This window comes from Balaenoptera physalus, assembly GCF_965194825.1.
Source record: "Balaenoptera physalus genome assembly, chromosome: 6".
Classification (NCBI taxonomy): domain Eukaryota; kingdom Metazoa; phylum Chordata; class Mammalia; order Artiodactyla; family Balaenopteridae; genus Balaenoptera; species Balaenoptera physalus.
Window position 1 is genome coordinate 21439100 of NC_138885.1, and position 24822 is coordinate 21463921.

The window sequence follows — 24822 nt, forward strand, 5'->3', positions numbered from 1 at the left end:
TCTCTATTTTGTTTATTCCCATTGTAATCTTTCTTATTTACTTCCTTTGGCTTGCTTTTGGCTTGGTGATCTGTCCCCCAGCCCTCCACCCAATGTCTTAAGATGGAAGTGTAGGTTATTGATCTGAGATCTTTCTTCTTTTTTAATACTGGCATTTACAGCTATAAGTTTCCCTCTAAGCACTGCTTTAGTGGCATTCCATAAGATTTGGCATGTTGTATCTTCATTTTCGTTCATCCCAAAGTATTTTCTGGTTTCTATTTTGATTTCTTGTTTGACCTATTGGTAACATAGTGTTGTGGTGTTTAATTTCTACCTACTTGTGTGTGTCCCAAGTTTTTTCCTGCTGTTTATTTCTAATTCCATTGTGGTTGGAGAACATACTTTGTATTATTTCTATCCTTTTAAATTTACTGAGTTTCATTTTATGGCCCAGCATATGGTCTATCCGGGAGAATATTCCATGTACACTTGAAAAGATTGTATATTCTGTTATTGTTGGATGGAGTGTTCTGTAGATGTCTCTTAGGTCTAATTAGTTTATAGTGTTGTCCAGGTTTTCTGTTCCTTGTTGATCTGCTATATTGTTGTTCTATTCATTATTGAAAGTGGAGTGTTGGGAATTCCCTGGCAGTCCAGTGGTTAGGACTCCCTGCTTTCACTGCCGTGGGCCTGGGTTCAATCCCTGGTCTGGGAACTAAGATCCCACAAGCCACACGGTGCGGCCAAAAAAAAGAAAGTGGAGTGTTGAAATCTCCAACTACTATCATTGAATTGTATATTTCTCCTTACATTCTTTTCAGTGTGTGTTTCGTGTATTTTGGTGCTCCTTTACTAGGAGCTGATATGTTTACAACTATTATATTTCCCTGACCCTTTTTCATTATGAAATGCTTTCTTTATCTCATACAGTTTTTGTTTTAAAATCTGTTTTGTCGGATATTAATATAGACATACCAGCTTTCTTGTGGTTACTGTTTGTGTGATATATCTTTTACCATCCTGTTATTTTCAGCCTTTGTGTCTCCTGTAGACAGCATATAGTTGGATCAGTTTTTATCCTGACAATCTCTGTCTTTTGATGGAATCATTTAATCCATTCACATTTAATGTTATTATTAATGTACTTGGCTTATGTCTGCCATTTTGCTTTTTGTTTTCTATCTCCTGTGTTTGTTTTTTTATTCTTCCTTTTCCTGCTTTCTCTTGCATTAAATGAATATTTCCTAATGTAGCATTTTAATTTCTTTCTTTCTTTTTTACTTTTCTAGAGGGTTTTTTGTTAGTGGTTTTTCTAGGATTTACCATATATATCTTAACTTATCCACGTCAGCTTCTGATTTACACTAGCTTAATTCTAGTGATATAAAGAAAAGTTACTCCTATGTAGCTCTATTCTCTTTCCCCCCTTTTTCTGGTATTCTTGTTATGCATATTATATTAATATTACAAACACAATACATTGTTATAACTATTACCTTACCATCAGTAGGCATTTCCTTAGCCCATACAGCTTTGTTCCCACCCGCATCCTTCGTGCTATTATTGGCAAATATGTTACATTTCTATATGTTATAGGCCCAACATTACATTATATACATATTATTTTATACACTTGCCTCTAAAATCAGAAGAAAGGAGGGAAAATATGCATTTCTACAGTCTTTCCAATTACATAATTACCGTTCTTGGTTGTATTAGTCTGCTCAGGCTGCCATAACCAAATGTCATAGACTGGGTGGCATAAACAACAGAAATTTATTTTCTCACTGTTCTGGAGACTGGAAATCCAAGATCAAGGTACCAGCAGGGTTGGTATCTGGTGAGGGCTCTCCCCTTGGTTTGCAGATGGCCACCTTCTCATTGTGGGCTCATTTGGCCTTTCTTCAGCCTGTGCAAGCAGAGGGAGAGCAAGTTCTCTGATGTCTTTTCTTAGAAGAGCACTAATCTCATTGGACCAGGGCTCCACCCACATGACATCATCTAACCTAGTTACCTCTTCATGATCCCATCTTCAAATACCATTACATTGAGGTTAGGGTTTCAACATATGAATTTGGGAGGGATGCAAGCATTCAGTCCATAATACTGTACTCTTTATCTTTTTGTGTTTGTTCTAATTAGTGCCTATTGTAAAGTGTGTCTGCCGTCAACAAATTCACAGTTTTTATTTACTAAGGAAAGTCTTAGTTTTGCCTTCATTTTGAAAAATAGCTTTGCTGGATATAGGAATCTTTGTTAACAGGTTTTTCCCTTGACCATTTTGAATATGTTTTCCCACTGCCTTCTGACCTTCATCTTGTCTGCTGGGAAGTTAGCTGTTAATCTTACTGGGGTTACATTATAAGTAACTAGTCATTTTTCTCTTGCTGCGTGTCTTTGACTTTCAGCATTTTTACGATGGTATCTCTTTGGATCTCTGCATTTATTCTGCTTAGAGTTTGTTGTGGTTTCTGGGTGAGTAGATTATTGTTTTTCAATAAATTTGGGATGTTTTCAGCCATTATTTCTTGGAATGTCTTTTCTGCTGCTTTCTCTCCTCTCTGATAATCCCATTATACGTGTGTTGGTTTGTTTAACAACACCCCACATTTCTCTGAAGCTCCTTTTTCTGTGTTCCTTTTTCTCTCTGTTCTTTAACTTATATAATCTCTTTTAATCTGTCTTCCTGGACCAGGGCTCAAACCCGTGTACCCTGCATTGGCAGGCGGATTCCTAACCACCAGGGAAGTCCCAGTATTCTCTATTTGTTAATGCAACCTTGTCACCATTGCTTCTTTACTTCCTTATGCATGGTTTCCTTTGGTTTTGTGAACATGTCTATAATGGCTACTTTATGGCCTTTCTGATAAATGTGAAAAATCTGTTCTTTCTCACAGGCAGTTTCTGCTCCCTGCTTGTATCCAAAGTATGGGTTACACTTTGCTGTTTATTTTCATGCCTTGTAATTTTTTTTTTAATTAGACATCTTAGATAATGTATTGTAGCAGGTCTGGTTATTGTTGTTCACTTGTTAATTTGTTTAGTGACTGACTGATTATTTTAATGAAGTCTGTTTAAACCTCCCACCACCAGCAAATGTTCAGCCTCTGATTTTTTTCCTCAAGCAGGGAAACCTATTTTTGGGTATTCTCATAGTCATCCTGGAATCACAGTGGTTTCGGTTGGACTCTGTTTCTCTTTTTCCTTGACAACATCCACTAACTGCTAGCTGATTACTCTGTTGTTTTCAATAATGCACTGACTCATAAATTGCTCTACAAAGTAATTCAATCAAAATCTGTCTCCTTTGAAGAAAAAGTTTCTGTAGTCAATATTTGATTTTTATTCTGACATAAGGAAGGCTCATTCCTGCTGTCTTTTTACCTGTTTCCCTCTTGCAAACTAGCAAGCCTACAGTTTAGCCTGAATCTTGAATCTCCTCCCAGTTGTCTTTACCACAATCATTACTGTTCCTGAAAGCACCTGTAGGCTTGAACTTCGTCCCACTCTGTTGCAATTAAAGACAGTTCTTTTGGGGCTTCTGTGGTGGTGCAGTGGTTAAGAATCTGCCTTTAATCCAGCAGTTCTATTTCTAGAAATCTATCTGGTTGAAATACCAGCACAAAGGTGCAAAGATAATGCTAAAGGTGTTTACTGCAGTATTATTTGTAATTAATAAAAGCTGGAGGGCTTCCCTGGTGGCGCAGTGGTTAAGAATCCGCCTGCCAATGCAGGGGACACGGGTTCTAGCCCTAGTCCGGGAAGATCCCACATGCTGCGGAGCAGCTAAGCCCGTGCGCCACAACTACTGAGCCTGCACTCTAGAGCCCACAAGCCACAACTACTGAAACCCGCGTGCCTAGAGCCTGTGCTCCGCAACAAGAGAAGCCACCTCAATGAGAAGCCCACGCACCACAACGAAGAGTAGCCCCCGCTCACCGCAAGTAGAGAAAGCCCCCGCACAGCAGTGAAGACCCAACACAGCCAAAAATAATAAATAAATAAATAAATAAATAAATAAATAAATAAATAAAATTTATTTAAAAAAAAAAAAAAAGACAGTTCTTTGGAGAATACATTAGGTGCTGTTTTATAGCCTCTTTTCTCCCCAGAAAAATCTCTGAGCCAGGGCTCAGAAGCTGGGGATTTGGACAGTGATTAGCTTCTCTAAAAGTGACACCCTATCCTATGAGCTGAGCACTTGGTAGAGGGTGGGGAGACCACAGCCTAGGATCACTGGTTTACCTCTCCTAGTGTGAAAAATCACCACTTCAGGAGCTGGGGCAAGGGTGATCAGGCCAGGGCCCCAGTATTCTCTGCATATCACACCCACAGTAGATCCTCTGTTGTACAAGTGGAGGTTGGGCAGAAAGGAGTTCCCACCTCTCACCCTCATTCACCCCAGATTTAGCTTCAGCAACAGGTACCTGAGGGCAGGATGATAAAGCTGACATGCCACTCCTCCTAGGAAGAAACCCTCCCTCTGGTGCTGTGGGGAGAGGGAGCTCTGTGTTCTTGGCTACAGCTGTCTGGAGTAGAGTCTGTACCTCACTAAACTGGGAGGGGCAGGAAGGAGTAGTATTGGTTCAAATACCAAACTCACTTTTCTTACTGAGTTTTCATACACGTTCTTGAATAGATGTTTCTAGTTTGCTCTTCATCCTTAGGATCATTTCCATAGGATTTCAGTGGTTGCTTTTTTATAGCTTTCACCACTTTCAGTGGGGAGAGCAGATCAGTAAACTCATGCTGTTGTGCCAGAAGTCAGTCTCTAATTGGTGAAATTTGATTCAAAAAATAAGAAGTTATACTATTCTGGCATCCTGTTTTTTGAAATTAAATTTGAAAGATTTCATGAAGCTGTTTGAGGAATGGATACCTGTTCTTCAGCTGTATCACACAGGCGTACAAGCATTGTCCTCAGTGCCAGTGACAATTTTATGGTCTCACAGACTTAATAAGCAGCTAAGTTATTGCTAAAAAGAGCACCTTAGGATCAGCTATGCTAAAGCTAAAATTACTGTTTGGTGAATGTTTTCTACCACTTCAGTGAGCTACTGGCGTGATATATCCGTTAGCTCTGCACTAACAGAGCTGCTTGATGATAACCGTTTACACTAGTGGGGTGGTTAGAATATGGCCCTTCTCAAACTCAGTCATTCTCCCAGGAGCACCACAGATATCTTTGTGGTTGATTGTGTTTGATAATAGCTACCCTTACATTTCTCAAGCCAAAGGCATCTTTTATGTGAAATGTGCAGCGCAGACCCTTGGGTCTCATTCAAGTGCTTGAAAAATACAAAGTTCGTTTTAAGGAAAATGTTAGCCCTTACTGCAAGTAATTCTACATCCTACCTATTTTCTAACAGGAAGTAATCCTCTCTTCAGGCAAGATTTCCCCCTCAGCTTCTCAGTTTCCTGGTAAAATTATGAACTGCGTTTCATGTCTTCTATCAAAGGACTAAATTCCTCTATAATTAACTACATGCTTTAAATTCATCATAGAATACAATTATGATGTCCCTGTAACCCAGCATCTGCCAGAGGCTTAAATGTTTGCTTCCTTTATCATCCTGGCAGAGTCTTATAATCCTCTGGGTTCACCGATTTGTCTTAGCTGCCAGGAAACACAAAGTAGATTTGGTTCTCAGTGAACACAACAGTCTTATCCCAAATGTCCCTACACCATTTCTGTTTTGCTTTTAAGTGTTTTCTTTTCTCTGTTTTTTAGTACACTCAGTTTTTTTTTAATCTTTCACATTGGAAATAGGTGAGCTATAAATGAATACTTCTAGGAATATAAACATTTAACCAGAAAGCCTAGAAAAATTGGCCATTTACATGTAAGGGAAAACTCCAAATATTGTACAATAAAAGTTTTATTTGACATTTATTTTCATTAATTGAGCATATAGTTTGGTCAAATTCTAATTGGTTGAGGGTTTGTTTATATTGTCCTAGCTAGATATCCTCATCACAAAAATACATAAGGTAGAAGTCACCTTGAATTACAAAAAGCTTATAAGGCAGAAAGCTAATATTTTCTTCCAGAGACAGCAAACCTGACTGAAATCTACCCCTCAAATGAATTGAAGGTGATTTATATTTCAGAAGATCAGTGTAATTGTCTTCACAGGGCATACTGTGACTTCTGAAGACTTCTGAAGGAGATTCAGATTATTAGTTGATATTAAATCCCTGATACAGCATTTAAAAGTTGACCTTTTCAGGCAGTTTTCATAGAGTATGTTTAGTGATTATAATTATTAAATGCACACGTGCATTTTTGGAAAATGCAAAAAGTATGAAGTATCAAGAATCAGCAATATACCCACAACCCTAAGTTGACTGCTACTGTCATGTTCATATTATTCTCTCAATCTTTCTTCTTTTCGTATGTAGTTTTTTTGGTTTTTTAAAATAAGTTTATTTATGTATTTATTTATTTTTGGCTGTGTTGGGTGTTTGTTGCTGCGTGCAGGCTTTCTCTAGTTGCGGCGAGCGGGTCTACTCTTTGTTGCAGTGCACGGGCTTCTCATTGCGGTAGCTTCTGTTGTTGCAGAGCACGGGCTCTAGGCACATGGGCTTCAGTAGTTGTGGCACGCAGGCTCAGTTGCTGCACAGCATGAGGGATCTTCCCGGACCAGGGCTCAAACCCACGTCCCCTGCATTGGCAGGCGGATTCTTAACCACTGCGCCACCAGGGAAGTCTTCGTATGTAGTTTCAACATGGTTGTGATCCTATTGGATATTTTTTGTTCGTGTGGTGTAGGGTTTTTCACATCATTAAAAATTTCTTTGTAAATATAATTTTTAATGTTTGATTTTATGAATATACAATAATTTATTTACCCTGGTGAGCAACTTGAATTTCTTCATTTTTATAGGGTCTTTAGAGCGGGATTAATAGATCAAAAGATGTGACTGTTTTTAAGGTCCTTGGTACATTTTTTTAATGTTTTTGTTTGTTTGTTTTTAATAAATTTATTTTTGGCTGCATTGGGTCTTTGTTGCTGTGTGCGGGTTTTCTCTAGTTGCAGCGAGAGGAGGCTACTCTTCGTCGCGGTGCGCAGGCTTCTTTCTCATTGCAGTGGCTTCTCTTGTTGTGGAGCACGGGGTCTAGGCACGCGGACTTCAGTAGTTGTGGCACTCAGGCTCAGTAGTTGTGGCTCACGGGCTCCAGAGTGTAGGCTCAGTAGTTGTGGTGCTCGGGCTTAGTTGCTCTGAGGCATGTGGGATCCTCCCAGACCAGGGATCGAACCCATGTCCCCTGCATTGGCAGGCAGATTCTTCACCACTGCGCTACCAGGGAAGACCCTATTTTTTTTTTTGGCTGCCTCTGGTCTTTGTTGTGGTGTGCAGGATCTTTTTCTTTTTTTTTTTTGGTTGCGGTGCGCAGGCTCATTTTTGCAGCGTGTGGACTTCTCTCTAGCTGTGGCATGTGGGCTTCTTTCCAGTTGTGGTATGCGGGTTTTCTCTCTCTAGTTGTGGCATGCAGACTCCAGGGCACATAGGCTCTGTAGTTGTGGCACAAGGGCTCCAGAACACATGGGTTCTGTAGTTTACAGCACTTGGGCTCTCTCATTGAGGCACGCGGGCTTAAGTTGCCCCACAGCATGTGGGATCTTAGCTCCCAGACCAGGGATCAAACCTACGTCCCCTACATTGGAAGGCGGATTCTCTACCACTGGACCACCAGGGAAGTCCCTACAGACATTTTTAAATACACGTAATTGTAAACAGAAGTGTACTGAACCCCCATGTACCCATCACTTAGCTTCTACATTTATCAACTAATGACTAATCTGTTTTCATTTAAACTTCTGTTTCATCCTCCTCCCATATTATTTTGAAATAAACCCAGGTATCATATTATTTCATTCACGAGTATTTCAGTATAGGTATCCCTAAAAGGTTTTTTTAAACCTACTTAACTTAATAGTACTATTTCACATTCTAAAAAATTTAACAGTTAATTTCTTAATTATATCTAATATCCAATTGGTCTTTGTATTACCAGCTACCTCACAAATACTGCTTATGTTTTCACACATTTGTCTTGTAGAGTGTCCCAGAGTCTGGATTTGACTGATTGTGTCATCATGGTGTTGTTTAACATGTCTCCCTGTATTTTCTGTAATTCAGTACTTGGATCTAATGTAGTGTTTTTGATGCAGTTATGTGAGATGTAAATGCAAAAAGTTGTTAAAGCTAGATTAAGAAATAAAATACCATGTAAAGAAAGTTGATTTAAATGATAAAAAAGGGTGGTAACAGGGTTTTATAATAAATTAAGATTCCTGATTCCTTGAGAATTCTCAGAAAGAATTCACAGTATTGCTCTATGATTTTCACTATTTTCTTGAAAGAAATTGCTAAATGGAGAACACTTTAAAGACATATTATGACAAATCCCATATTAGTTTGATTCTCAAAGACTAACCATTGAAAAATACAGTAATAGCTTAATGGTTTTACAATAACAGCCTTCTGTTTTTGTCAGTATTTCCGTTAAAATATGTCAGAATCATGTTCTATTGTTTATTCCTTAAATAGTACCTTATGTCCTTAGATAGCACATTTTTTAGGGAATAAAGTATTTTTTTCTGAGTCTCATCATTGTCTAACTGCATATTCTCTCTTCTAAAATATAGCTTAGTGAGATCCAAATAAAGTACCTTTTTATCTTGTAAAATTAGTGAGTGTTTTTTCTTCTTTTTAAAATAATTATTTGAACAGTACAAAAATCCTATTTAGAGTAAGTTGTAAAAGAATAAGAGCAATGAAATCAGGAGTTATTTTTAAAAATCTGTGTTATTGTCAAAAACAAAGTGATTTTTATCCAAAAAGTAATTATTTATAACTCTCAGTTTAGAAAAGAGTTAGTTTTGACTTTTACTAAGCTGACCTACTTGAAAAATAATTTTATTTAAATAAATTTATAGGACTGTTCATTCAAAGAATCTTTACAGTCATCTCCATCTCATTGTGCTGTGTTTTTGTGTTTGTTTGATTTTTTTCCCCCATAGCTCCTCAGTAGGTTACTTGCAACCTCCAGGATCAGAGCAAGTACAGTTGCCTCGAACTACTTCACCATGCAATTCCCAGCAGCTTCAAGGCCACCAGTGTGCAGGTATGAATAGACAATTGGAAAAAAAGAAGGCAATGGTCTGTCCATTTGAGAAATCAGTTCCTTGGACATTTCTAGAAAAAGGTTTTCAACTTGTTAGGTGCTGAGATGTACCCAGAGTATGCAGGGCTCCATGAGCAATCAGAGCTAACAGGTTCCATCCACTTCCTCCTTCTCCCCTGCTACCACTGCCGCTGCTCTCCGATTCTCCTCCTCAGGCTCTCCTTCCTGCCTGCCTCATAAGTACTGATGTTCTCTGGGATACTTCCTCTCATTACTCTTCAGCTTCTTCCTCGGAAGGCCAACCACTTCCTCGGTTTTTTTTTGCCAGTGTCTCCCAAATTTTATTTCTGCCAAGACAAGACCACATAGCCAACTGCCTGCTGGACATTCCTACTCAGGGATGTGTCAGAGGCACTAGATTTAGTATTTCTCCCTCTTCCTGCCTCCCTTTCCTCACCTATCTAGAGACCAATACAAATGGCAAAATTATAACTCTCTTCCGTTCTCCCCTTTCCCACTCAGCCTTCACCATTTCCTCAAAGCTGGTACCTTCTTTCCTTCCTCACTGCCTCTATTGGTCAGTTCTTTTCATGTCTTCTTCACAGTAATTTCTCATGTGTTTTGCTTATTTCATGTTGCCCCCACGCCCAGCTTTCCTCCCCCACAACACATGCACACATATATACACAATTCAAGAATCACTGTCCTGAAACAGATGTCTCTTCGTGTCATTCCTCTGAATTAAAAATTTGCATAGATTCTCCATCTACACTCCCTAGCAATTAAGCCTTCTATTTATACATATATGCTCAAGTCATACAGAACTCTATTTGTAGAATATACCATGCTGTTTCATGCCAAGGATACTTTTGTACCTGTTCTTCCCTCCGCCTGGAATGCCTGTCCGCCATCCAGTTTGCCAAAATCCTGCTTATCCTTGAAGTTTGACTCAGAAATCACCTCTTCTGCAAAGGCTTCCTCAGTCCTTAAAACAGAGTTTGTTGCTTCATTTTCTCTGCTTCCATAGTGTCTTAAACAATCCTGTATCATATTTTATTGTAATGATCTGTTGACATATGTAATCTCAAAGAAGCAGAGAAACAATAAATGATTATCAAATACATGAGTAACAGTGGCTGCATCAGCATGGGCTGCTGTGGCCAAGGAGAACCTGAGATGTTCCTAAGCAGTCAGCCCTTCTGTGGTGTGCCTAGCCAGGTCAGGGTGGTGCTATTTCTGGGGAATTGGAAACTACCATTACGATTGCTGCAATGCAAACAGTGGCCCTGGGGGTGGGGCACAGGGCACCTTACCTTACACTGAAGTGGCGAGTGGCAGAGTTACATTCCTAATACTAGTAGTGCTGCAGTACTAGTGCCATGGCAGGAATAAATCAGATAAGAAGGTAGATACTGTAGTCCACATGTACTGTACAGCTAGCAGTGTTTGTATATGCATATGATTATTATAACTCTTTAAAGTCAGCCAAGGAGGTCTTCCTAGCCTTTTTCAGACGAGAAAATACAATAAAAGGAAACATAATTTCCCCAGAGTTATAGGACATTTCAGGGCACTGAAATTGTGCTTTCTGATTCCTATATCCCAAACTTTTTCCCACCGCATGAAACTGATTCACTCAAAGGACGACTTTTCTCTGTATGTCAAAATTTCTGTAGGATACTAATTTTTCCCAGAGTGTTCCTTTATGTATTTAGAATAATGCTCGTTTGAAAATGAATTTATTTTAAAAATTAAGTACTTTTATAGATCATATCGCAATTGTCCTACCCTATACTAGGTCTTGTTGTAGATAATTGGACTTTCCTGACTTACTATGTTTAGGATAAGTGAGATGTTTAGGTCTACAGAGTCAATTTCAATGTCTTTTTAAACACAGCACTTGTAGTATAAGCATTAGAGTTTAAATCTGGCTTGCATAAATAGCAGTAAAATTTTGTTCAGAGATGTAAAATTATTGCCATTATCTTGGTGTTTAAAGATACCAGCTATTTGCTAAAGTTTGCTAATTGCAGTGTCCTGATTCTGATTTTCAGCTGTGCCGCCTCCACCAGCTGGTGGTGGAATGGTGATGATGCAGCTCAGTGTACCAAACAATCCACAGTCCCGTGCCCATTCACCCCCACTGTGGAAGCAAAACAAATATTACTGTGATCACCAGAGAGGACAGAAGTGTGTGGAATTTAGCAGTATAGACAATATTGTTCAGGTAAGATGCTTCTTTTATTATAATTTTAACACTTTCAATATTTAGTTACATAAGATTGACCAACCTATTAGGCTTGATGCCGAGTTTGAAATCTTCTCAAACAAATTAGTAAAGAAGTTTGAACATTCTCTATATCCAGACAATTTATTTCAGTATTTAAATATGTTTCCCAGCGTTTGCATAATTTAATTTTTTTTTATTTAAAAATTCAGAAGATAAACTAGATCTGAAATTTGGTAAAGAAAATGAATTAAGCTGTTATCCTACCTTTCCCATATGAACTGTATTTTACTGTAGCCAGAAAGTTGATGAGGGAATGCTCTTCATCATAGAAGAAATACAATTAATAAATTTAAAAGCAATGATAGAATTTAAAAATCACTATTTTGGAATCCTCTTAAAGTAATGAACAGGGAAACATCATCAGCAAATGCCAGAAACATTAGGAAGAGATTTATGGGGAACTTTAAAATGGGTAGATTAGGTAGACAGCACTTGAAGCAACTGTTCAATTGTAGCATCAATTAAATTGGGCCAACCAAACATTATTTGCTTCCTAATGTGGTTTATAAGCATCACCTATGATATACTCTTGTCAAAAATATTGAACCTGGAAATTCCCTGGCAGTCTAGTGGTTAGGACTCTGAGCCTCCATTGCTGGGGGCACAGGTTTGATCCCTGATCAGGGAACTAAGATCCCATAAGCCATGCAGTGCAGGAAAAAAAAAAAAAAAATTGAACCTGAATCTAATCAAGCCTCTCTAAGTCTAGCTATTAATTTACAGAAAATAAAGGAAGAAAATATAAAGCAATTTATATGTACAGTGGAATATTTTATTGGATAAATCGGCCTATTTCTTTAACAAATAAATGGCATTTTTAAATGAAGGATGAATCTGTTGTAGATTAAAAGAGACTCAAGAGTTATAACAATCAGATGCAATATATGGGGATCTTCCTTGGATACTGAACCAGCCAAAAGACATTTTGGTGCAAAAAGTGGACAGTTAAATATGTTAATTTTGTTAGTATGATAAAGGTGGGTTTTTTGTAATAGTTCTTATCTGTTAGATAGAAGTATTTATATACTGAAATATTTACAAGTGAAATGCTGTGATAATCTGAGATTTCCTTTAAATTGTCTAGTGAGAGAAAAAGCAGGAGATATCAGAATCAAAGCTGGATGATGAGTATATGGAAATTTGTTATACTCATCTATCCATGATAGTATATACTTTTATATACTTGAAAGTTTTTATATACTTCAAAGTTTGTTTACAACATTGAAAGGTTTTTAATTTTTTTTTAAAGACAAACTAAAAAAATTTGTCAATGCCCATGACAAAATCATATCAAAATAAAAAAGGCAAAGGTCACTTATAGGCTAGCTCACAAACTATAAATGGCTAATGGCCATTAAACAGATAAAAATATAAAAATAGTTTTTTATCTGTATAATTGGGATATTTAGGAAGACTATTAATTTGCAGTGTTGGCAAATATATCCAGTTGTAAACTGTCTTGTGACTCTTGGTAAATTGATTGATGCAGCTCTTTTTGGAGTGCAGTTTAGTGACATTTTTCAAAATGTGGAAGGCCTCTGATTCACAAATTCATTTCTAGAACTTTGTCTAGTAAAAATTGTGGAACAAACATACAAGAATATGTTTGCAAGGATATTTCTTTCTTCTCTGTCATAGCACTGAAAATCTGAAAATAGTCTTGATATTCAGTAGTGGGTAACTTATTAAATAAATTTCTGTGCCATTTAGGAAAAATTCTAGAGCTGAAAATACAATGACTAAAATGAAAAAATACACTAAAGGAATTCATTGGTAAATTTGAGCAGGCAAAAGAAGGAATCAGAGAACTTGAAGACAGGACAACGTAAATGATTCGAGTCTGAGGAACAGACAAAAAAGAATGAAGAAAAGTGAACAGAGCATAAGGAACCTATGGAACACCATCAAGTGGACCAACATAAACATTGTGGGTGTCTCAGAAGGAGAAGAGAGAAGGGGGCAGAGACAATATTTGAAGAAATAATGGCTGAAAACTTCTCAAATTTGATAAAAGACATGAATATAAACATCAAGCAGCTCAACAAACTCCAAGTAAGGTGAACTCAGAGATGCACACTGAGACATATTGTAATCGATTTTTAGAAAGACAAAGACAGACAGAATATTAAAAGCAGCAAGAAAGAAACAACTCATCACATATAAGGGATCTTCAAAAAGATTATCAGCAGATCTCTCATCAGAAACTTTGGAGACTGGAGGCAACAGGCTGATATCTTCAGAGTGCTACAAGAAGAAAAACCGTCAACCAAGAATACTATATCTAGCAAAACTGTCCTTCAAGGCCTTCCCTGGTGGCGCAGTGGTTAAGAATCCGCCTGCCAGTGCAGAGGACACGGGTTCAATCCCTGGTCCAGGAAGATCCCACATGCCGCAGAGCAACTAAGCCCATGCGCCACAACTACTGAGCCCGCGAGCCACAACTACTGAGCCCGCGCACCCTGCGCACCGCAACAAAGAGTAGCCCCCACTCACCGGCATTAGAGAAAGCCCATGTGCAGCAATGAAGACCCAATGCAGCCAAAAATAAATAATTAAAAAAAAAAAAAAAAAAACTGTCCTTGAAAAGTGAGGGAGAAATTAAGAATTCCTAGATAACAAAATTTGAGACCTGCCCTGCCAGAAGTTCTCAAAGGAGTCCCACAGAGTGGAATGAAAATATGCTAAACAGTAACATGAAGCCATATGGGGAAAAAAGCTCTCAGTTAAGTACATGGGCAATTATAAAAGCTGGTAATATTGTTCCAATGGTTTATAATTCCACTTTTTGCTTTCTACATGAATTAAGAGATTAATATTTTTTAAACAATTATTATCTCAAAGACAGTGTTATTATAACTTTGATTTCTAACTCCCCATTTTGTTTTCTACATAATTTAAGAGACTAATGCACTTAAAAGAATTATAAGTTTGGGACTTCGCTGGCAGTTCAGTGGTTAAGACTCTGTGCCTCCACTTCAAGGGACACAGGTTCGATCCCTGGTCAGAGAACTAAGATCCTGCGTGCCATGTGGTGCGGCCAAAAAAAAAAATGAATTATAAGTTTGTTTGGGGGCACATAGAGTATAAAGATGTAATTTTGTGACAACCAAAGGGGGTAGAGACAGAGGAGCACAGTTTTTGTATGTTATTGAAGTTAAGCTAGTATAAATTCAAATTTGAGCATTATATTTAACTTTTGGATGTTAGGTGTAATCCCCAAGGTAACCATGAAGGAAGAAAGCTATGGAATGTATACAAAAGGAAATGAGAAAGGAATTTAAACATTTCAGTACCAAAAAAATCAAGCAAACACAAAAGAAGACAGTAGTGCAGGAAATGAGGGACAGAAAAGCTATAAGACATACAGAAAACAAATAGCAAAATGATAAAATTAAATCCCCTTTGATTGGTAATCGCTTTAAATGGAGATGGATTAAAATCTTCAATCAAAAGACAGATTGGCTGAATGGATAAAAACACATGATCTAACTATATGCTGTCTACAAGAGACTCACTTTAGATTGAAAGTGAAAGGATGAAAAAAGATAGTTCATGCAAATCATAACCAAGAGAGCAGAGGTGGTTATGCTAATATCAGATCCAAAAACTTTACAAGATACAAAGAACATTATATATTAATAAAAGGTTCAATACAGCAAGAAGATATAACAATTCTAAACTCTTACACACCTAATTACAGACCATCAAAATATATGAAGCAAAAACTGACACAATTGAAGGGAGAAATAGACAGTTCTACATTAATAGTTGGAGACGTAATACCCTACTCTCAATAATGGATGGAACAACCAGACAAGATAAGTAAAAAAATTAGCTTAAACACAATGAACCAACTAGATCTAGCAAACATACACAGACTACCTGACAACAACAGCATACACATTCCCCTTAGGTGCACCGCACATCCTCTTGGATAGATGTTATTGTTAGGCCACATGTAAAGCCTTAACAGATTTTATTTATTTATTTTAATTAATTTATTTATTCATTTATGGCTGCATTGGGTCTTTGTTGCTGTGTGTGGGCTTTCTCTAGTTTCAGTGAGCGGTGGCTACTCTTCATTGCAGTATGCAGGCTTCTCATTGCTATGGCATCTCTTGTTGCAGAGCATGGGCTCTAGGCATGCAGGCTTCAGTAGTTGTGGCACACGGGCTCAGTAGTATGGCTTGTGGGCTCTAGAGCACAGGCTCCGTAGTTGTGGCGCACGGGCTTAGTTGCTTTGCGGCATGTGGGATCTTCCTGGACCAGGGCTCGAACCCGTGTCCCCCACATTGGCAGGCAGATTCTTAACCACTGTGCCACCAGGGTAGTCCCCAAGCCTTAACAGATTTTAAAAGGTAAATATCATACGAAGTATCTTCACCAACCAAGATTGTACTGGAGGTTCTAGGCAATGCAATTAGGTAAGAAAAAGAAATAAAATGTGTCCCAATTGGAAATGAAGAAGTAAAATTGACTCTGTTCACAGATATTATGATCTTCCCACAAGACATTTATAACTAGAAAGGAAAAAATAGTAACTTGACAACGGAGAAACCTGGCAGACACCATCTTAACCAAGCAGTCAAAAGAAACATCACCAGTACTGTGGTGACAAATGGATGGCGTGTACCTTCTCACAGGATGCATTGAGAAGGACACAACATCACTTCTCTGGAATTCCCTTCCCCGAATGTATATCATAAGCTTTTTGATGAGGAAACAGTAGGCAAACCCAAGTTGAGAGCCATTCTACAAAATAACTGGTCTTCAGAGTGACCTTCAGAAACTGATCTTCAAAATGTCAAAATCATGAGAGAGAAGAAAGACAGACTATTCTAGGTGAAGAAGGTTAAAGAGACAAGACAACTAAATGCAGCAGTTGATTTTACAGTGGATTCTGTACTAGAAGGAGGAAGTTTTTCTTTCTTTTTTTTTTCTGCTATAAAGTACCTTAGTGGGACAGTTGGCAAAATCTGAATAAATTATATAAATTATGTGATATGTCGTTAGTCATCTGATTTTGATAATTCACTGTGGTTATTTATATAAGAAAATGTCCTTGTTTTTAGGAAATAGACACTAGTTATTTTGAAATAGAGTGGTATTGTGAGCAATTCATTCTCTAATAGTTCAGAAAAAAAGTAACTATATATATAGAGAGAAAGCAAATATAATAAAATATTAACATTGGGAAATCTGAAAATTTTTTGCACTATTTTTGCAACTGTTTTAAGGATGAAGTTTAAAATAAACAGTTAATATGAAAAAAAGAATGAAGTAGATGTGTATGTTCTCTGATGGAAAAGTATCTACAATATTATTGTAAAGGTCCAAAAGCAAGATTCAAAAATTGGATGTATAGTCTGTTTCCATTTTTGTAAAACAGATGTATGGATGCATGTGCATGGAAACAGTTTACCAGTGTTTATCCTTAGGAATCGGAAATTATAAATTTCTATACTGTTATAATTTTTTTAATAACAAAGTACCTATTGCAGTGGTGTAACAAGTACATATCTGTAATCTGAAAGAGTAAAAATTTCTGTCCAAAAGGAAATTTGCAAAAAGCCTAAAATGCTGACCTGTTTTCTTGATATAATTGCAGCACAGTCCTCAACTCAGTAGTCCCATTATTTCACCAGCTCAGTCGCCAGCACCAGCTCAGCTGTCCGCCCTGAAAACTATCCGTCCCTCTGGACCGCCACTTTCCATCATACCCCAGTTTTCTAGACCCTTTGTCCCTGGGCAAGGTAAGTGTGCACAAAGCTAGTCACAGCCACAGAGAATTTTAGGACATCCATTCCCAGTCACTTTGTGATTTACTTGGTACCACTACCTTTCATTATTCCACAGGACTGCATTTTTACCTCACTCAGGCATTTTTATTTATTACCATTCACTCTCCTAACCTTAAGGTTTCATCACAATTAATAATTAATTACTGGGACTTCCCTGGCAGTCCAGTGGTTAAGACTCCATGCTTCCACTGCATGGGGCACGGGTTCAATCCCTGGTCAGGGAAATAAGATCCGGCATGCCACACAGCGTGGCCCCCTGCCCCAACAAATTAATTAATTAATTACTAATTTATTAATTACTTGTAATAATTACATGATGAATTAAAATGACTGACTTATTCTTCAGCTCCATTCCTCTGTAGTAGTAATAGGCAATGTGATATCTGTTTTGTATTTCTAATTTCTATATTAGACTAATATATCAAGAGTTTATTCAAAAATTTATTCAACAAATATTGAGGACTTACTGTGCCCCAGATGTACAAGGATGAATAAGGCCAAGGCCTCATCGTCATCAACCCTCAGTCTAGTTGGAGGAACAGAAACTCAAGCAGATGATTATAAAATCACATGGAAACCATTAATTTTATTTCCTGGAATTTATCGTAAGGATAATGTACACAATGGTTTATGCACAGAAGAGTTTATTCTATGCCAGAAAAGTTCAAAAACAATCTAAATGTCTATTAGTAAGGATTAATTAGATTATGGATATATATATATCTCCATATAAGTAATCCTGTACAGTAATCTAAAAATAATGTCTTAAAGAATCATTAAGAGGGGAAGTAGTCATAGTACAGTGAGTGATTTTTAAAGAACAAGTTAATTTACAATGGCCAGGACATGGAAGCAACCTAAGTGTCCATTGACAGATGAATGGATAAGGAAGATGTGGCACATATATACAATGGAATATTACTCGGCCATGAAAAGAAATGAAATTGAGTTATTTGTAGTGAGGTGGATGGACCTAGAGTCTGTCATACAGAGTGAAGTAAGTCAGAAAGAGAAAAACAAATACCGTACACTAACACATATATATGGAATCTAAAAAAAATGGTTCTGAAAGAACCTAGGGGTAGGACATGAATAAAGACACAGACATAGAGAATGGACTTGAGGACACAGGGAGGGGGAAGGGTAAGCTGGGATGAAGTGAGAGAGTGGCATTGACATATATACACTACCAAGTGTAAAATAGATAGCTAGTGGGAAGCAGCCGCATAGCACAGAGAGATCAGCTCGGTGCTTTGTGACCACTTAGAGGGGTGGGATAGGGAGGGTGGGAGGGAGGGAGACGCAAGAGGGAGGAGAGATGGGGATATATGTATATGTATAGCTGATTCACTTTGTTATACAGCAAAAACTAACACAACAATGTAAAGCAATTGTACTCCGATAAAGATGTTAAAAAAAAAAAAAAAAAGAACAACTTCCATGGACATTTCAAAAAAGAAGATAAACAGATGTCTAATAAGCCCTTGAAAAGGTGCTCAACATCATTCATTAGGGAAAGGAACATTAAAATCTCAGTGAAATACCGCTCACCCCCACTAGAATGGCTATAATCAAAGAGACTAACAAAACCAAATGTTGGTGAAGATACAGAGCAGCCAAAATTTCCACACATGGTGTGGGAGTGTCAAATGATATAACCACTTTGGAAAAGGATTCGGCAGTTCCGTACAAAGTTAATCACTTACCCTACAGTGCAGCAGTTCCACTCCTAGGTATTTGCCCAAGAGACATGAAAACATGTCTGTGCAGACTTGTACAAGTACATTTATAACAACCTTATTTTCTTACAACAGCCCAAACTGGACAGTGACCCAAATGTCCACCATCAGGAGGTTGGATAAAAAAATCGTAGTATTCCTGACAACTCAGCAATAAAAATGAACAGAGCAAACCACTGGCATGCAGCAACATGGAGGCATCTCCAAGTCGTGTTAAGCGAAAAGCAAACCAGACACAAAAAGAAGACACGATTCTAATTTTATGAAATCCAACTGTAGGCCACTAAGCTACGATGTTAGCACTCAGATTGTGGTGTGAATGAGATATGGAATTGACTGAAAAGGAGCTTGAGGGAACTTCCAAGGAGATGGAAATACTCTTCTCTTTGGGTCATGGTTACATGAACTTTTACAATTGTTAGATTTCATCAAACCCAACACTAAAGATGTGTATTTTATTTTACGTTAATTATATCTCAGGTTTTTAAAAGAATTATAAAATGCACACATATATACATGTGTAAGCACACATACATAAAACCAAGACTGAAGAGATACACACCAAAATGTTAGAAGTAATGGAATTACTAGGGTGGTCTCTAACTTCCCCTTTATAATTCTCTATTTCCACATGTTTTACAAAGCCAATAACTTTAATAAACTAGAAAAATAAAGCACGTTATAAAAAAATAAACTGAAACAATGTGTGGGTTGAAACAGTATGTGGCAGTGTAGCCTACCAGGAGGGGTCTCTGGCTGTTGCTGACTACAGTCTCATCTCTGTATGTGCAAAGAATGCTGCTCCCTAGGCCTGAACTTAACTCTGACTTCTTTGCAACTGTTTTTTATACATCTTCATGCTTAAAATTGCATCTCTAATCTCAGTGCTAAACCTCCATGTCATATCTTCCCTTCAGCTATTGTTTGGGATAGGGCAAGTATGTCGTGGGTGTATTCTGCCAGGGAGCTGCCCAAGCACCCCAAAAGTGTTCATCAGAAAAGAGCCCCACAGAGTGGCAGGAGGTTCACACCTTGCTTCTCTCTGTTAGGAAACTGTCAGGAGAAGCACTGTATGATTTCCTGAAGATGCTGTCCTAGCAGCTACCCATAACCCTTCTCCAGACACTGAATGTGCTACATTTGGGGACTTACGGTTAAAATAAAATGAGGATATAACAAATGAGAACATTATTCTCCAGGACAAGGCTTTTGCAGTCAGCATTTATGAAGCCCTTTCCATGGGATGACTTTTAGGCACTCATGCGTGAAAGAAAATAATTGGAGTATCTCCATCCTGACTATCCCGCACTCGTTGATTTAGGAGGGGGTTGCTTGCTCATGAGTAACACTGAGGAACTATGCCAGTCTTTCTAAGCAAGTTTACATTATAAATATTGTTAAAGACTTTCATTTAAAGAGAGCTTAAGAACAGACCCAAGACCTGGAATGTAAATATACCCATTGATTAAGCCTAGAAAAATGTTTGTATGAGGATATGTATATGTATAAATGCATATGTTTATAGTAATTAATAATGAATTTGGAGAGATAGAGAGCTTCATGTTTTCCCAAGGTTTTTTCCATCCCCTGAAATGTAACTTCTGTTAATTTTTAATCATCAGAGAAAAGTGTGGATTTTAGCATCTCAAGTGGGCGTAATGAGTTATTATAGTTACTTTGGTGGATTTCGCATAGAATGTTAAGGTTTACAGAGCTGTTCTCTCCATGCTAACCTGTCTGCCCAGCTCCTACCACTTAACCTCCTTCATAACCATTGTTTTTAGTCCTTAGTCCTTTCAGAAGTTTACCCCAGCTCTTTAAAGGCTAGATGGAGGCTTTTAATTCTTTTACAAAAATATGTCAATACCTACACTATTTTATTCTACTAAACATGTTTCCCCGTCTCATCCTGAGACAGTTGAGAAAACTGAGAAGTACTTCATACCCGAGGAAAACGTAAAAATCGTTTTTTATCAACTTTCAGGAGATGCCAGATACCCGTTACTTGGCCAGCCCCTGCAGTACAACCCTCCTGCTGTTCTGCACGGACACATTCCAGCCCAACAGGTGTGAGATCCAGCTGTCTGACCTCCTGGGCTTTGTTGGCAGAGCATGATGCTTCTGTTGCTGGGAGTGTGGAGTGCCCTGGCCCCCGAGTTGGCACCGCACTAAGGAGAACTGTGTGCCTGGGCCAGTGGATGTCTCGATGTTGCCCTGGCCTGTCCAGAGAGCAGAGTGAGGGAGAAGGTGGTGGGCTGCTTGGCGGAGCAGGGGTCCCTGAGCACAGTCCAGATATTGGGGGGCGGTGGAGGCCATTGGGCGCTCTCACTTACAAAAGACTGTTCGGCAAGTGACTGGTGATAGTGACAGGCCGAAGTGCCACTGCCGCCGAGGCAGAATTCAGAGGGCCTGGAACTGGGTTTTTTTCTGCTGAAGTAGAAAACCCAGACCGAGTATGGTTATGCGTTAAGCGGTCTAACAATTGCAGTCACATTTTGCAGCATCATTAACCTTATTATTCATGTTTGTGGATTTTCAGGGTCAGTCTGGCAACAGGCATGGAAACCGAGGAAGGAAACAAGCTAAAAAAGCTGCATCCACCGACCTTGGTGCAGGAGAAGCAGGTGTGTCCCCAAGCGGCATCCGGATGTGGTTCTACAAACTGCTGGCCTGACAGTCTGTAAAACTGCCACCCCACAGAAACGGGTTTTCCTCTTCTAGAGTCCTGAACAAAGCCTTAGAAAATTATGCCATCTATAATGTAGGGTTCTTGAACGTGTTCTTTTGATTCTGTCTCATTTCAGAATTTGAGAGTACTGAGGTACAGGTGGGTTTAGGAGGGGTGAAGGGACCAAAGGGATTCAAAAGAGATGTGAGGGAGGAGCAGGTAGAATGAAACGCGTTGCCTCTGTATTCTTTGAGAAAGGAAATAGTCCTTACACCCTTTAGGCGATAGGCTGAACGAACAAATACATTGCCTTTCTATGGCAGGGTGTTTTCAAGTCGGTACCTTAACTCGCTTTTCAACAGCCTTGGGGGCGTTAGGGCAGGTGCTCGTTTCAAGATCCTGTGCAGTTTTACAATGGGAATTCAAAGTTCAGGAAACTGTGTGCCCAGGATCACACACCTAGTTTGGAGACGCCACTGCACAGGCTGCATTTTGCACGTGAGGCTGCCAGTGTGGCCGCCTGAGGAGTAGGTAGGAAGTGTTTAGAAGACGGCCGTAACAAGTATAACTCTGTGGATTTGAATGGTTTCAGAAAATTGTGTTCATTTTCCTGTGTCATATTTGGGTCTGCGATACTTTTTGCCCACCTGTGGGTAACAGGGGTTATTAATTGTACACCTTTTCCATTCTAGTTGTTGGGAAGGTCTTGGAAATTACTGAACTACCAGATGGAATAACTCGCGTGGAAGCCGAGAAGCTTTTTGGGGAACTTTTTAAAATTGGTGCCAAGATCCGGTGGCTCCGGGACCCCCAGTCCCAGCCCCAGCCGCGTCGTCACCCCCTCTGCTGTGGCAGCGGGGACAGCACTGTCAACCCCGAACGCTCTAAACCCAGTGACTTGGCCTCCACGTACACTGTCTTAGCCACATTCCCCTCCATCTCCGCCGCGCAGAATGCTCTGAAGAAACAGATTAACTCGGTTAACAAGTTTAAGCTGAGAACGAGCAAGAAGCACTATGACTTTCACATTTTGGAAAGGGCAAGTTCTCAGTAACAGCCCCCTTGGACCCATGGCCTTTGTGATTCCCCCGTCCTCGCCCATCTTTAACTGGCTTGGTATTTGGAGCTTCTGTTAACATGATAGAGACTCCTAGGATGTGTGGTCGTGGCGTTAACAACTTCTGAAGACAGGCCGGTGATCCAGCAAAGGGGGGAAGATACACATTTCACCCCAAATGACTGTAGGAATCCACATCGGAATGATACAGAGTTAGCAGCTTTTTCTGAGGAAGTGCTGTTCAACTGCCTCCTAACTTTTATAGTTATTTTGTTTTATATTTCTGAATTCTTGTATCAGATCCAAAGCTCTATTGTACAGCAAATTATTCTTCAAAATGATTACAAACAGTTGCCACCTGTATTTCTTTTTTTGCAGCCAGCACAGTGTGACCCAACATAGAATTTGGGGGAAAAAGAATGCAGGAGTGTAATAACCAAGTCACAACCATGCACTGTCTTTGGGGGGCTGGAGGGTGACTAAGGAGACCCCACAAACAGAAAATTACTCTTCCCCTGTATCTCTGAACACAGACACAATTTCCAGAAAATACAGAACTCCCTCGTAGGGTCCTTTCCTTATTCACTTAGGTCGTATGAATATTAAGGGTAAAGTAAATTATGTTCTTAATGCCTCTTAATCAAACCACTTAGGTTCAAAGGGGAATAGGAATCATTCTAGGCAGGAAAATACGTCCACTTTTTTTCTACATCTCCCTCCAATAATTAAATGCCACTTATTTTCATTCCCTTCCTTGTGGATTTTTTTGTCACCTGAGGAAATGCATTTGATGAGTGCTGGAAACTTCTTCAAGTGGTTTAGAATGTGTTTTCATTGTTGGCAGCGGATCACTGGACATCAAAGATTCATTGCACTTATGAACAAGGAACCTTTTTTTCAATTCGCAAGGCTGTACAATGTGTGCTGATGCAAGCCTTTTTCAGTTCAAGAGAATAAATGTTTACAAATGTACACCCACTTTGTCTTTTGTAAATTAAAACCATGTTTTTCAATGAGAGTCAGTGTTGAAGACTTAACCTGTCTTGAAGATTTCAATTTCAGACCTAAGGAAGATTTCAGACTTAAACCGCCTCGTTTTACAAATATTCTACAAAGCATCACTTTCTGTGTGGGAGTGTTTCTTGTGGGTATGACTCATGTCATTTTGTTCTCTCATAAGTTAATTCCAGTCAATTGTAGACAATTTTGAGTATGAACAAACTTACAGTCAGAAAATAGAACATGAAAATAGGAACAAATAAAATAGAACATTTCATCTACAATGAAAATAGAACATTATGTTCGGTTAGGTAAAGAATTTGTGTTTTTAGCTGGTATTTTGGGCACCCAGTTGTCCTGTTTAGCTCAAATACTTTATAGAAAGCTTTCACCATTTGTTAGCCCAGCAAAGTCGAACCACTGAGAAACCCAAAGTAGGGGTCGGAGGCGGGGCGGTCTGCCATCAGCAACTTGCCTGGAGCCTGACTGGCTTCCAGCCCAGACTAGGGGTTTACTTTGCAACTCAAGAGCAGTAGGTGTTAACCAGGCTCTGGTGCAGATGTTCACTCCTTCTAGAGCATTTGCAAAGCCCTACTTTGTCCCAAGGAATCCCGGACCTCCCCGCAAGCTGGTGCATTCCAATCATGAATATTGTGCTCCTGCGAGAAGTGGGAGCTGCCTTTAAACCATGTCAGATTAAGGAGCCATATACAGAGGAAGAAGAGTGAGGACTGTGAAAATCACTCACTTTTGAGGACTGGTGAATTTAATTTTTGACTGTAGAGAGTCAGAGATGGAGAGGACATGTAATTAGGGCCAACATTGCAGCAAGAATTATTATTTAATCACATTTAATCATGGGGGTGGAAACAAAACTACAATCCTATGGTCTATTTCAATTCTTTGAATATTCTCTTTAACTTTTGCAGTAGTAAGCCTGGTAAACCTATGTAAGGTTTTTTTTTTTTGGACTTTTTTAAGATCTATTCTCTTAGCAACTTTCAAATATACAACACAGTATTAATGACTAGTCATCATGCTGTACGTTAACCTAAAGTTTTGCTCTAGACCCTTGGTTTACCCTGGAGGAGTTGAAGACTGTCCAGAGGAAAGCAGAGCAAGGCTACTGTGCAGTCAGCTCTTGCCCTCCACC

The 24822-nt window shown here is 38.9% G+C and overlaps 1 protein-coding gene across 17 annotated transcripts in view; it reads left to right on the forward strand.

The window, feature by feature from the left end:
* R3HDM1 (R3H domain containing 1) overlaps positions 1-23688 on the forward strand; it is a 119842-nt gene extending 96154 nt beyond the window's left edge. For 16 of the 17 annotated variants that reach the window (XM_082465788.1, XM_082465797.1, XM_082465801.1 and 13 more), the window contains 6 exons: positions 9012-9115; positions 11170-11342; positions 17014-17158; positions 20930-21012; positions 21485-21569; positions 22306-23688. In XM_082465788.1, the coding sequence (XP_082321914.1) occupies positions 9012-9115; positions 11170-11342; positions 17014-17158; positions 20930-21012; positions 21485-21569; positions 22306-22667 (952 nt within the window). In that variant the 3' untranslated portion in view covers positions 22668-23688. The remainder of the gene's footprint in view (positions 1-9011; positions 9116-11169; positions 11343-17013; positions 17159-20929; positions 21013-21484; positions 21570-22305) is intronic. The other variant, XM_082465794.1, reaches the window with a different exon arrangement.
* The last annotated feature ends 1134 nt before the right edge of the window (positions 23689-24822 follow it).